Here is a 14,573-nt window from a genome sequence, read left to right as displayed (position 1 = left end):
TAAATCAACACCACTATCTTATTAATACGTTTTTGTGAAAGACTTGGTAGGAATGCACCAATCCAACGTTTTCCCCTCCCGGTACAGATTCTTCTACCTCAACTCAGGACTGTCGATACCGAGTACCGATTCCCAGTACGGATCCGATACTGGTGTTCTCTATTTCACAAATACCTCACTGTGTGTGTGTAAGTCATTGGATTCATTTTAATGTAAGGTAACATGAGGCCAGGGAATGCTGTGGCTACAAGTCAGTTGGTGGCCCACCATGACTTAATGAATGTAACTGATCTGTACTGTATCTAATGTGGCTTGGTCACGTCCTGGTCGGTACCCGATCCGCTTGATAAGGTCGGTATCTGCACTGATACCGATCTGGTGTATCAAATCGGTGCATCCCTAAGACTCAGTACAAATGTAAAATGTGAAATTCAACTGTGGTGTTCTGTTGGGAGATGCGGTGTCTTAAACCAACGGTATCTCTAGTGCATTATGCTGTGTAGTCTTACCATCCCATGCATCAAACATGTCCGTAATGAAGTAGTCTATGAAGGAAATCTGGGACTTTGGGATGCTACATGTGTTTCTGTCAAACACAGGCATAACCACTGGTAGACCTTGTCTCTTCTCCTCGTCAGTCTGTATCAGAGATGACAGCACAAGTGATCATAACGCACAATAAATACATAAATTACAATAGCAACAAAAAAACCAAAACAGTGCAGCTGCTGGCTGCTAGATCTATCTCCCCACACCATCAACACCATGTTATTTTTTCTAATTACCTGTGCAAAATACTCCTCTGAGATACGTCCAGCCCATTCTATACAGAGCTCCTGAGGCCTACATGGATTGGAGATGTCTGCACACTTAATCAGCATCCGCTTGACAAGGATGCGATTCTCGGGGGATGTCAGAATGCTTTTGACAGATTCCTCATCACTGTTTCCCTAAAAAAACAGAAGTGGACCATTAGCACAAAGACAACTGAAGTTTTACTTATTTGTGGCAATAGACAGCTCACATGTAGAAGCTGAACAACTTTAAAAATAACTGTGTCTGCACAAACCAAACTGGGAAGATAAAATACTGGCAGCTGATAAAGGTTTGAGTTTTCTTTAAGGAGAGTCTTTATTCAGTGCGTGCTCATTATGAGCTCTTGCAACACTTATATGTAAAAGAGTACAGCATGGTTTGTGCAGTCACATGATTTGCAGCCTACTGTATGTTTCAAGGTTGAATTCACCGACAATTACGTTAAGCAGAAGAACAGACGGTCTATTGCCGAGCCAAGATGAGTGAGGTCTCTGTTATATTTAGACCTTCAAGTTTAGAGGTTAACTGAATTAATGTGACACAAAGTCCAAAGAGCCTTTTTTAAATTTGTGTTTTTTAATCAACTTGTACTCCATTACAATTTATACCAAACTCTTAAATGTTCCATATGTGTAAATTGAAAGTTCTGAAAGTGACTATATTCAGTATAGTGAGTGAAAAATCAGCATCAAATCATTTATTCACATCATTCCTGCCTTTAAAAGGGCAAGACGACTTTTAAATGTCTGTGTTGAGCATTCCACACACAGACGAGAAAAATGGTACCAAGTTGTAAAATTCTCTCCCCACAAAGATATCTATGCAACAACAGGCCACGAGTCTCCTGAACCAGTATCATCATCTCTCAAGCTCTTAAACTACTGTTGGTTGCATTCTGTCGGACTGAGTATAATTCTGCGACAGTGTGTGACAGAATGAGACTACAATAGTTGTGTTTATCTAGTGTCTTAATGCTCCTGTGTGTCCTTCCTGCTTTGAAACATAACACTGATCTATTTACAAAATAATGCTAAAATTAGAACTATTATTTCTACACAGGTATGAAATATTTATATATATATATATACACATTTAAAAGCATTGCAGCGTGATTTCATTTTTAATCTCACCCCATTCTCCTCCAGAGCAGCCAGCGGCTTGTTGATGCTGTTGACAAATTTGTTGACATGTTCAAAATGTTTGGTCATCTCAGTTGCAAGCACCATATCAATGATAGCCTGTCGTAGTGTTCGATATTCGTTCCTAGAGAGAGAGAGATGGACAGAGAAAACAGAGCGAGTGAGATGACAGTGTGGTAAATAGCATGAAAACCCATGTGAACGGTTGGCGATGAAAGGATGCTTTGTTCACCTTCCCCCTCTGAGGGGACCAGCACATGTGAGCTATTCTGCTTTGGGACTCAAATCACATTACTACCCCACCGCTGCACACAGTATTGCTTTCATATGCAGACTTAGCTTATCCCCTATAATGCTTAAGAATCAGAATCAGAAATACTTTATTGATCCCCGAGGGGAAACTCTTTTGTTACAGCGGCTCACTATCACGTCAGTGCACACAGGAATAGAAGTACTAAGCAAGCTTCAGGTGATGTCTGTATCACAAACAATTTCTTATTACAATTTCAATACAGAAAATCTGAATTTTCTCAATTTTACACAATCTGTATATTACAGAACATTTGTTTATCAAATAAAGCAGAGTTTGTAAAAAAAAATTTCTCCACACAACTTGGTTCTTAGTGTAATCGCTGAAATAGCACATAAGCACAAAAGTCAGCTAATTCACCTAATTTGGAATAAATTAAAGGAATAGTTCAGCCCAAAGTTATAATAATAATAATAATAATAATAATAATAATAATAATAATAATAATAATCATCATCATCATCATCATCATCTTCTCAACCGCATGTTAGTAAAAACTGTTAGCTTAGCTCTTTTGGAGACACTGAGGTAAATATTGGTCTTTTGAGCACACAATGCACTTATTTAATGGACAGTTGGATTAGACTATTTGAGGTCTTTGTAGAAATTTGACAGGTATTTTAGTCTTTTTCAGACTTGTCGCTACATATGTCTACATCCACTTAACTTCAATAGTTTAGCCAAGGCATGAACAAATAATGACAACTTTAATTTTTTTGTGGTGACCTATTCCTTGTGTAATGATTCTCCTACCTTTCAATGTTTTTGAAGATGTTGCACTTATCATCTCTTGTGGTGATCTGGAAGGCCAGTGCTGCATGGTGGCTCTCTAGCACAGCTGTGTCATTGTAGAGGATGGCCAGCTCGCTTCCTGCGTTGCACAGGAAGCTGTTGGTACGGCCTGGGTGGTCCACATCGTGCACAGTAGCAGCAATCAGGGCAGCCACCTCGTCAATGGGATCCAAACTTTGCTGTTGGGGCAAACAACATGAAAAACATAAATATGGAACAGGACAGATTGTTAGACATTAAAGGAAAAGTCTGGTATATTACCACCTTGGTCTTATTGTTATCAAGTTTGGCCGTTCTGAATGATAAACTAGGCCAAAAGCTGACACAGTATAACCTTCTACTACATTCACTAGACATAATTTTTACCTTAATTTAGCTGCATTTACAAGGGATCCTAAGCTTTCCCAAGATGCCAAACACATGCAAATGACTGATTGTAAAATGTGTATATTTCTAATGTCACTCAATATACTGTATGTAAGCATTATACAGCTACAATGAAATGCTAGATCAAGCAAAGACTAAATAATAATAAAATTGCAGATTTTTAAAATCTAAATTTTAATCTACTTTTGAGGCTATTGTTTTAAAATACTGACTTAAATAACAGAACTAGTTAATAATAAAATTGAGCACAGAGAACAAACAGCTGCACTCAACTATTTGTAATTTTAGGCAACATACTTATGAGGTCATTTATTGCTTGCTGGGCAGTTTTTCATCATGTGACACAGGACTATAAAAAGTAAAGAAGTATGAGCAAAGAAAAATAAAGAAAAAGTAACAGTGTACAGATCATCAAAATATATCATATAATTTTTAAATTAATTTGCAACATAACAGACCTGCTAACCTGTCTGTAGAGTTTCAGGGATTCATTAACCTTGGGTGATGTAACTTAACATTTCACTGGCTAAGCCAATGAAAGATCACTCCATCAGATCAGAAATAGACAGTTTGGTAACCAGCTTAGCCAGTGCATGCCCTAAACCAGTTACTGAGCCACTGACACACTTGGGAAGAACCACGACTCTCTTGGATAACGCAGGCTCAGACAGGACACATGACACTCAAGACTGAGCAGAGAGCTGTGCTTGATGGTAGAAAATCCCAACTTTGAGATATTGTAGGTGTTTGGGCATATACAGAAAATGTAAGTATTCAGAAAGCATTAGTTTTTTTGTATGTAGCATTGACTTTAACATAACAGTTGTTAACAGTGCTCCATGGGCAGAGTGGCTTCTACACACTGTGCAAGGATAAAACAAAAAAGCATGTAAAGAAGTGAGCATTTGTCCAGCATACCAATCACACTATAATAACTGTAACAACAGTGTTCACTGCAACTTTATTCATATATTTCATTATGTATACACAAATAACAGCTAAGTAACCCAAGACTTATTTCAAAAGTCTCCCTGATAAAAGCTAATAATGAGTAATAAAGCTGCTACTAATGATTATTTTCATTATCAATTCATTTGTTATTATTTTCTTAATTAATTAATTAAGCTAAGTTTGGTTTACAAAGTGTCAGAAAATAATACTAAATTGTGAAAAATGGGTGAAAGGTGACATCTTCAAATTGCTTGTTTTGTCCAAAAAATAGTCCAAAAGGCAGTAAATGCAAACATTTCAAAAGCTGGAACCAGTACATTTTTGGCATTTTTGTTTAAAAAATTACTATTATCAAAATGGTTGCCGAATAATTTTCTGTCCATTGACTAATCCACAAACCACAACTTTAGCCTAGGCAATGGACCAGTAGCAACATTGTGAAAGCAAAACTCATGGTATGTTTTGCAAGTTTGACATGTACTTTTTAAAAATAGTATGCTTTATTATCAATTATTGCTATTTGTTAACTTACCTTGACCCTCTCCTTGCAGAGAAAATATGCCGTTGCATGCAGGACATCAGCTGCATGAGAGGAGTTGTGGTAGGAGTTACTGGAGTGGTAGTTAGCTTCAATCACTTGTAGCCAGGAGCGCAAAGTGGCCTCAGGGCAGTTTAGGAACTCGCAGACCCCAAAGCGGGAGAAGATCTTCAGGCCCAAGTAGGTCAAAGGCCTGCGAGGATTCAGCATGGTTTAACAAAAACTCTCATCCCAAGCTCTCCCTCCACACAAAAAAATTAGACACAGTCCCTCTAGTAGCCCTTTACTGTGTTGTTGCCTCACCGTTTCATGGTTGCAGCCTCCAAGTTGACGATGTCAAAGTCCCAAGAGTCCTCGTTCTCCATTGTCTGGGCGATACGAGGGGGGATGTCATTTAACGATAGAGGAGTTATCAGGTGACTGGGGATATGGTGGGGCTCTGTGGGCGAAGGAAGAGACAGGAAAGGAAGCATTCAGATAACGAGGGGGGGAAGTTAGAATTGTGTTGTTCACTACCTCTGAATGAACCATGGAAGAAAAAAAGAAATATATATAACACGTAGCATAGCTCTTCATATGATCCCTCCTGTATGCTTTATGTAAACTTACGTTTTGTGGAAAAAATGTATTCATTTCCTGATAATCTGCGTAAACCATCCTGTGAACAAGAAAGAAAGAAAATGTCAGGGACTGAGGTAACAAGTGTAGAAAACTGACTGCATACATACAATTCATACATTCATCGTTCAGATCGGAGTTAGGAGCACCAGCATCACTTCTGTCAAAAAACTGCAAGGCCCTTCAAAATAATTTGGACAGTCAAATTGTTTGGATGCTTTGGATTCAATTGTCTAGCTAAGACATTTAGTCTTACATCAGATTGAATATACAAGTCCTCTGTCTTGGTGCTCCTAGCAGCTCAATTTAGCACAGACTAAAGTACTCCATTTCTTTACTCTAACGTTACTGTGACTTGCACATGGGTATCAACCATCACAGATGTTTATTGTCCCACAAAACAAGACGAATGATATGCAGATTTAGCCATAAGTCGTGGGGAATTTCCATCAGAAAAGTAGATAAGAAAACAGTATCACTTTTTGAACACTTCAGAGCACCAGAGGTATCTGGACAGATTAAGGTTCATCCAACTAAATTGTCATCTTAGTTTGTTTTTAACATTTCTAATGAGCTGATGACAGCCTAAAACCCTTGAACCATGACTACAGTCTCATTAACTCATTTTCAAATGATTTTCCCAGCAAAGAGAACAATTAATATCTGTGTTTTTCATATGTCAATGTGATTTTTTTTTTAAAGAAAAGAAAAAGAAACAAGAGGTTTTCTTGGACCTGTCTGAATGTGTTGTTGCTGCATTTTGACAAAGTTGAAGCAAGAGAAAATCACAACAATATAAAAAATAAGACACAGGTTTTCCTGATTTACCATATTAAACACTTTGATGAGTATTCGTCGATCTGTGCTATGACACAATATTTTGGAAGCTATAATATTTTGACACCTCATATTGTTTCCTCACTAGCGTACAGTGGCAGTGGAGGGATGAGGCAGCCAAGATGAGCTTATTAAGACCAATATGCAGTTTAGAAAATGATGACCATATGTATGAACTGTAATAGTTGTGTCAGAAATGACACCATGATAATTTATGTACATATGTCAGATAATCTACAGTAAATTATTCCATTATGACATTTGTCTTCCTCTGGGCAGTGCTGCATGCTGTGATAGTAAATGGGGCTTATCAGTGGGGTAACACTTCATCACCCAAATAATCAAACACTGATTCTCAGTGGTTAAAAGTATAATGATCCAGCTCTGCTAGGACTGTGATTTCTATCAGCTGTGAATAATAAATTATGTATTAAGAATTGGTAAAGTAAAGATTGATCAAACTGTTTTTAGCCACACTAGCGGTGCGGCTAGCAATGTCAGTCGGGTGATCAACTGACTTTCAAGACTAAATTATTTGAAAACTATTGGATGGATTGCCATGAAATTTTGGTACAGTTATTCATGGTTCCCAGAGGATTAAGAATTTAGAATGACTGTAGACTCTTGATTTATGTTAGCAACAACAACTACAGTAGTTTTGCATCCATTACAGTTTTTTGAAAAAAGAAATATTGTTTAAATGTCTCTCAAAGAATAACTGTGACAAGAAGCTACAGTGAAATCATTCTGACCTAAAAATGTATAATGTGGTATAAAACCATGTCCTCAGGCCATTGAATGTCATGAAAATGTTAAAAGAAAAAAAAACCCTCCCTAAAAATAAAACATTGTGAGCATTAAGGCCTCCTCTTCTCTCAAACAACAAACAACCTATATCACCCACGATATATACATTTTGGGTGTTAGTGAGTACATGGGTGTGTGTCGCAGAGTGAAATGTTTACTTCACAAGTGAAAAAGGAAGAGGAGACTGGCTCATCTTTGACCCGAGCATTGTCTCATGGTGGCGCTGTCTCTGTACACATTGGTTATTTTAAGACTTTTGCCCCAGAAAGATGATAGTTCTTCTCTTAATGTTCACTGGGTCCTCTGAGTTCAGACCAAGCACACCTCACCACAACAAACCGGAAATGCAAAGCTGAGAAAATAATTATGCCACCAGGCACCTCATAAACCAATATGATCATACATAAATAATCATCTAAACCTGAACTCAAAGCTCATGGTTTTCTGGTTTCATCAGCCTTTATTCGCAGAACAAATCTTTCTGGGGAAGGACTATTTGTAACAGTTCTCTGCCTCTGTGTATCCAGAGTGTACATGTATAAGTAAAGCCATGCTTATTCATCTGATCCAAAGAACAGGATGTTTCCAGGCCTGTGGAGTTGAGAGGAAGAGGTTCATGTGAGTGTGACTGTGTGCAGAGTCTGTGTAGAGAGAGAGGGGGCAGAGGGGGGAGAAAGAGAGGGTGGGGTGGGCTTTCCTCTCCAGCCTACAGGAGCACAAAGGACAATCTAACACTTCCTCTGGGGTTGTTGCCAAGACTGCCAACTTGGCAATCTTTCTACTTCTGTACTTCACCATTGCTGTCTGTTAATCTCTCTCTCTGTCTCTCGCTCCCTCCACAAATATGAACAGAAATCCTTACAAAAACAAAAGTCCACGTACATGGACACTCCGGACTTTCTGTTTCTTTCATTTAACACATTATCATGAGCTTTCATAGTGAACGCTTCATGGACATTCATGTAGACATGTGTTATCGCTGTGGAATTCTGCAAACGCTCTGACGTGTGTTTTATGGGAGTCGATTCATTCGTAGCGGAAGGAAGCTGTTTGGGTGTTTCAGACTTCTCGAAGGACCCTCGCACTCTAAAAGGACCTGCTGCTTACCGTCATCAGCCCCCCCACGAGGTCATTTGTATGGGGGTCTTCATCCTTGGTGCCCAACTGTGGGGAGTAGAGCTCAGTGGTCCTCAGGATCTCCAGTACCCGATCCAAGGCCTCTGCCACGGGCATTGGACTGCTTTCCTGCGCTGCATTGATGATGTTGATTACCTGGATGACAAAATAAGTAAGGTAATAATAATAATAATAATAATAATAATAATAATAATAATAATAATAATAAATATTTATTTGTAAAGCACTTTTTAAAAACCAACAATAATAAAAGCAAACTGAAAACATAGAATTTAAAATAAAAGACATTTACTTAACCAGAATAAAATAGGCAAAGCAGTTTCTGATAACATAACATAAAAGAAATAAAGACAATTCAAGTAAAGTCAAGTAAAATCAGGATAAGCTCTCCAATAAAACTGTGTTTCAAATAGATGTGGATACAGCCAGCCTCACTTTATTCGGGCAGGTCATTCCAAAGCCTCTGGGCCCTGAATGAAAAGGTATCTGTCTTCTGTAGTTTTAGGCGTACACACTTATAAGGGACTAAAAGGTCACAAATATAGCAAGGGCCATGCCATGAAGCGCCCTAAAAATAATCAGTAAGATGTTAAAATCAATCCTAAAACATACTGGGAGCCCATGTAAAGAGGTTAGAACAGGTGTGATGAAGTTACACATCTTAATTCTGCTCATTCACTTTCTTGCCAAGGGTTAAATGAGAAGATCAATACCGCTCATATCTGTCCATTAAATGTGAAGCTTCAGTGGAGAGATGGTTAGCTTAGCATAAAAACTGGAAACGGGGGGAATCTGCTTGCCTTAAAACTAAAAAAATCCACCTACCAGAACCAGGTTAGCTGTTTCCCCAATTCCAGTCTCCAGTGCTAAACTAAGCTGACCAGCTGCTGGCTCAAGCATCATACTGAATGGACAGATATGAGAGTGGTATTGATCTTCTCGTCTAACTCTCAGCAAGAAATAACAGAATATCTCAAAATATCAAACTATTGCTTTAAATAAAGAGGCAGTTGCAATAGTCTAGGTATGGGATAGAAGTATGTAAGATGGACTGTGTCTCTAACATTAAAATTAGATTTTTTAAATATATTTCTAAAGTGCTAAAAACAAGATTGGACAAGCCCAGTAGTGTGATGCTCGGAAAATGTACAGAGCGATTTACATTTTTACTAGAATATGAACAACCTCCAGAACTTGGAGGTTGTGGAGGTTTTAACAATGGACACCTATGGCGAGGTCAGCAAGCATATGCAAGAACACAAGTTCTCATTAACTCACAGACACACACAGTACCAGCAGTTCTATCAGTGCTTTATTCTGGAGAGGATGATGCCTACAGGGACTGACTACACAGTCAAATGATACAGCAGTGGAACTGCAGTGTGTCATATGACCCCTCCCTGGGGACTTTTTTTGTTTCCGACTATGCAGGCTGCCGACTACATAAACCACTCAAACAGCAGTTCATTCTGGTCCAACATGTTTTCCTGTCTTGTGCATGAAATGTGGCATTTTATCAGCCTACCTCCCCTTGACATGGTATACGTGGCCTCTAGCCTCAGTGCAAGTAACTGTACAGGATGTGCTCATGGCGGTTCAGTCATGAGATACAAAACATCAGTACAAAATTCTAATCATATAATGGATGCTGGCTGGGATGGTGGGGAGGGCGATGAACCCACCTTGGTGATGGGAGCTTCTATAGTCATGGAGTGGATTCGGGCCATTGAGGAGTGCCTTCGCTGTGAGCTCCCTGGCAGGATGAAAAAAAAAACAAAAATAGACATCCCATTATTGCGCGTGTCCAATCAACACTTGGGACAACTGGGAAGGTTTCATAAGCTGACAAGAAACGCCCAGAGTTTCCATCAACTATCTCCCTTCACTCTCACCATCGCTCCCCCGAGATGTTGTGGATCTTACGTCCAGAGAGCCTTTCCTTCGGTCTTTGTGCTTACTGGATTGGATGTCTGGGGAGAAGAAAAGACCTTACATTAAACACACACAAACCCAGTTCAAGTTTAGTGACAAGGCTGACTTTGGCGAAATATAATAATTTTAAGTGATATTAAACATTCTGCACATCAAAGAAGCTACTGTAAATACTCCAGTATGTGGAAGAAAATTGGGATTGTCAAGTCAACCTCACAGGTCAAATCCATTGAGAGAAAATAGTAGATATTATAATCTATTTAATTTCTATTGTCAGATCTGTCCTAGGCATTTAAAGGATAAGGCTGGTGTTATTCTATATATTTCTTATTGTCAGCAAATGTTAGTCTGTTGCTCAATACTTTAGGACTTCCATATGGCACTCAGCCTCAAGCCCATAAGTTCCTAAGGAGGATGTAAATCTATAAAAAGTGGTCAAAAATAACTAATTTAATTAAAAAAAAATGCTTAGTAATTTTCTAAAACAGCTGGGCACTGTAGTTTTTAGCAAATGTTCTTTACACAGGACTAAATAGTGCATTTTTCAGGAATATTTTCAGCTGCAGATTAATACACATTTGCTGCTCTAGTGAGTAATTTACAGCAGCAGGACGGTGTATTTTGGATTGACTAATTGGTAATGAAGGAACATGTCACCCAGTGCAACAGTGTCGTTCACTGATTTTGTTTTCAATAGTTTTTGGACAACAGTTGCCTATTGCACAGAGGAATAAGATATGTCAGGTTTTGGCTTCACAAACAATACTTAAAAAATATATCAAATTTGCCAACTTTAACGTTTAAAGTTATTGTAAAGATAATTGTCTTGTCTCAGTCAATGTGTTCTCCATAAATTTGCACCTTTGTTTCAAGATTCTGCCTGAGTTTAGACTTTAGATCACGTATGAGAGAAGAGAAGAAAAAGAAAGCTTTTAATACATTTTTCAAAATGGCAAATGACTATGCTGGCTAAACACTTTTGGTTGGGTTGTACCATAACATTAGAAACATAGTCAAGATTTAGACTCCCTAATCAGAAGACCTAGGGGACATAGGGGTGTTGTATAAGAGTTACTGTGAAATATACTTTGCTGTAAAACCATGCAAAGCTTCATAAACAAACAGAAAGATTTCAAAGTCACTTCTTTTCAGAGAGCTGGTGAAAAGACGCCAACACAGGAGAGATATGATCCCTGTTTTGTTTGCCTGTCAGGAGCCTAGCTGCTGCATTTTGAAATCACTTGCAGCTGTGAATTGGCTTTATGGTTGATACCACAATACAGCAGGGAACAATAGTTCAGTTTAGAGGAAATAAAAGAATGGATAACTTTTTCAAGGTCAACAAAAGACTAGATAAAGCGGGATTGGGCACTCTCTTAGTCTACTGTTTGAAATGTGGGTCATGATTAAAGAAAACAATGATTTTCTGGCATGGTGCAATACATTTGCTGATATATTTCCAAAGTTTTTGAGTTTACAAAGCTTAGGTTCCCAAATGTGGCTATCTCCAATTTATTGTTATTAACGTCTAACAAATATTTGGTGTTTGCAAACAATCAGTTAAAATTAGCACCGTGTATCCTCTGTGTACGACTGAAACTGAATGGTGTGCTTCCTAATGACAAACACAATGCTGGCCCTCAGATCCTCAGACCTTGTGACAGATCACAAGTGACACTGCCATGGAAAGAACTTCCATCACTAATGCTGATAACTGCCCAGCAGAGAGAACCTGAACTACGCAAATCTGCAAGACTCCACAGTCTTTTGAGTGGTTTAGCATAATAAAATGTAATGTAATGTTATTCTAAGACAGAGTGGAGTTAAGACCGAGCTGTCTTGCACCTACAGTGGGCATTTTTATGGAGCAGAGAGAATTTCAGGATGGATCTTACCTGTCTGAGACTCTGCCTGCACACTGGTTTTATCACTCTGCTTGGACAGAGAAGAAAAGCACATTGGTACATGCAGGCCAGAAAGCTCCTTTCATTCAGTATTAAATCAGCAAAACTGGAAACACATCTCACCTTATTATTATCATTTAAAGGCCAGTTGATAGACACATAGTGTCTGATTTTTCTGTGAATGACAAAAGCCAATTAGTACACCAGGAAAAATAAAGGGATACAATTATTATTCATTCATATATATCCAGTATAATTATTCAGTGACTAGAAATGTAATTTACATTCAGCAAGACTGAATGAGCCAGCATACTGTCACTCACCCTCCCTGTCCAATTACAGGTGTGATCTTCACATTTTGCTGAATGCTGTCTCCATTTTTCTTTTTGGCATAATAAATCCCCTGCCACTCCTGGAACATAACAAGCCAGAACATACATACACATAATGTACAGACATAGGAACATATTTAGGAACAATTCATCGTAAAAACAGACAAAATATAAGATTTGAAAATGAGGGTGTGGACTGGGTGTAGCATGGTGGTGTTTGTGGTGCAGATTAGGTGGTGGGGTGGTGTGGGTCAGAGTATTTCAGAGAGCAGCAAGTTGCTTTAATGGGTAAGGGGAGCACTCCTGGAGTCCATTGCGCTTGTTTCATGTCCCCCCACCTACAGACTGCTGTGGCAGCTTAAAAAGGCCCGTCCTGCTGTTTGCCTGTCTGGGACTGACCTTCGCTCTCTGTGTAGTAAGATTACAGCACGGCCATCAACTGCTGTTCTTATGTACATGAAACAGAGCTGCTGTAAGGCCAGTGGAGAAGACTTAGAGCACACATGGATGAATGTGCACATAGGCAGGAGCAGATATCAAAGTACCAGTACCTACAAGACTGATCTGATTGTGATGCAATAGTCTACAATGACAACTATATTACATGTCAAAACTATGTATGTATCTACAATCACAAGAAGGTGATCATTTATTTCCTGATGAGATGGAGTTCCGGATTAAGATGCTGATTAAGTAAACCACACTGAAAATTGTGTTTGGCCTGAAATGTATAGTGCAGATGATGAGACGATTTAATGAATGTATATTACCTTTCCTTTCCGTATGCAGGAATTTATTGTTTCAAGGAGATCAGGCTTATTCTTCTCACTTTTAGGCACTTCTATTATTTCCTTCCCTATTAGCTCGCCTCGTTGGTAGCCCATAATGGACTCATAGGCAGGGTTCACGTACTGTGAAGGAGAGGTAACAAGAGTGTTCAGGCTTGATCTGAGATGGTGATCTACTGTTCATAAAAACCACACTGAGTTCAGACGATGACCTCTAACGACATATGAACCTTGCCGAACAAAACAATACGTTCTCAGAGAAGCTGACAAATTCGTTGCTTATTTCATGGATCTCATGGAACATATATTTTATGTGAAAACCTAATGTGATTACACAGGCTACAGTGCTTTGACGTTAACAAAAAGGAGCCATTCAGAGGGACAGAGACCGCAACTATCACTGCTGAGATCTGGGATCACAAGACATGAACAGGCACTAAAACAGGAGAGAAAGAAAGAGAAGGAAGACAAGAAGGAAGAGACAGATGAACTGCTCATCGCAATAAAGCAACTAGAAGTATTTAAGTTTATTAGAAAACCCACCTGAATTACTTGATCTTCAGAAGTGATCTCTATGGCCTCTTGGCTTTGTTCTAGAGCTGTGAAAATAGCATTTCCAGCCCTTGTGCAGGTAGAGAGACAACAGTATCAGAATCATAGTTAACATGTCCAGCATCTATTTATATACATATATTCAATATACATTGAGACTTTTAAAAATGTAATTAAATAGTGGATAATCTTTCTGACGTCTTGCTCTAAGTGAAACAGCTTTACATAAGGATCTAATCTAAAATGTAAGTACAACACTGTATAGTACACGACTCACCTCAGTTTGAACTGCGCCCGCACCTCTCCATGCTCCAACTGTAGCAGCTCATTATAGCAGGCCATCATATTGGCATTCTCCACATATCTCTGGAGGTCAGAGGGCAACACAAAGCAACACGGATCAATTAAAATCAACTAAAATCCCATTTTCATATCATTATATCAGTTAAAGGATAATGCTGCTAATGCCATGAGTAACAAAGATTTAGGTTCAGGGAACTCAATGTACATGTCTCCTGAGCAAACAAAAAGAATTTACAATCTGTATTTCTGCCTTACAGTGAGGGTTGACAGTAGGGATATAAAATACATATCAAAAGAATAATACAAATACAGGTATCAGAAGACACATACACACATTCACACACAATGTAGCTCACCCTATTAAAGCCGGCATTGATCAGGGGCATCACAGAGGCTTCCTCTCTGTCTGGCCTTAAAACAGAACACATGT

General features: G+C 38.7%; 1 protein-coding gene across 1 annotated transcript in view; it reads right to left on the bottom strand.

Moving 5' to 3' along the window:
- pde8a (phosphodiesterase 8A) overlaps positions 1–14,573 on the bottom strand; it is a 45,628-nt gene that overhangs the window by 2,201 nt on the left and 28,854 nt on the right. The window contains exons 5-21 of the mRNA XM_044203854.1: positions 14,500–14,554; positions 14,118–14,206; positions 13,832–13,910; positions 13,271–13,411; positions 12,492–12,580; positions 12,292–12,343; positions 12,160–12,196; positions 10,225–10,302; positions 10,015–10,085; positions 8,303–8,467; positions 5,543–5,591; positions 5,237–5,372; positions 4,928–5,126; positions 3,019–3,236; positions 1,947–2,079; positions 786–950; positions 510–639 (exon numbers count right to left, since the gene is read on the bottom strand). Coding sequence (XP_044059789.1) covers positions 510–639; positions 786–950; positions 1,947–2,079; positions 3,019–3,236; positions 4,928–5,126; positions 5,237–5,372; positions 5,543–5,591; positions 8,303–8,467; positions 10,015–10,085; positions 10,225–10,302; positions 12,160–12,196; positions 12,292–12,343; positions 12,492–12,580; positions 13,271–13,411; positions 13,832–13,910; positions 14,118–14,206; positions 14,500–14,554 — 1,886 coding nt within the window. The remainder of the gene's footprint in view (positions 1–509; positions 640–785; positions 951–1,946; positions 2,080–3,018; positions 3,237–4,927; positions 5,127–5,236; positions 5,373–5,542; positions 5,592–8,302; positions 8,468–10,014; positions 10,086–10,224; positions 10,303–12,159; positions 12,197–12,291; positions 12,344–12,491; positions 12,581–13,270; positions 13,412–13,831; positions 13,911–14,117; positions 14,207–14,499; positions 14,555–14,573) is intronic.

Source organism: Siniperca chuatsi, linkage group LG1 (genome assembly GCF_020085105.1).
Source record: "Siniperca chuatsi isolate FFG_IHB_CAS linkage group LG1, ASM2008510v1, whole genome shotgun sequence".
Lineage (NCBI taxonomy): Eukaryota > Metazoa > Chordata > Actinopteri > Centrarchiformes > Sinipercidae > Siniperca > Siniperca chuatsi.
The sequence above is the reverse complement of the archived record's forward strand: the minus strand, read 5'-3'. Positions and strand labels throughout refer to the sequence as shown.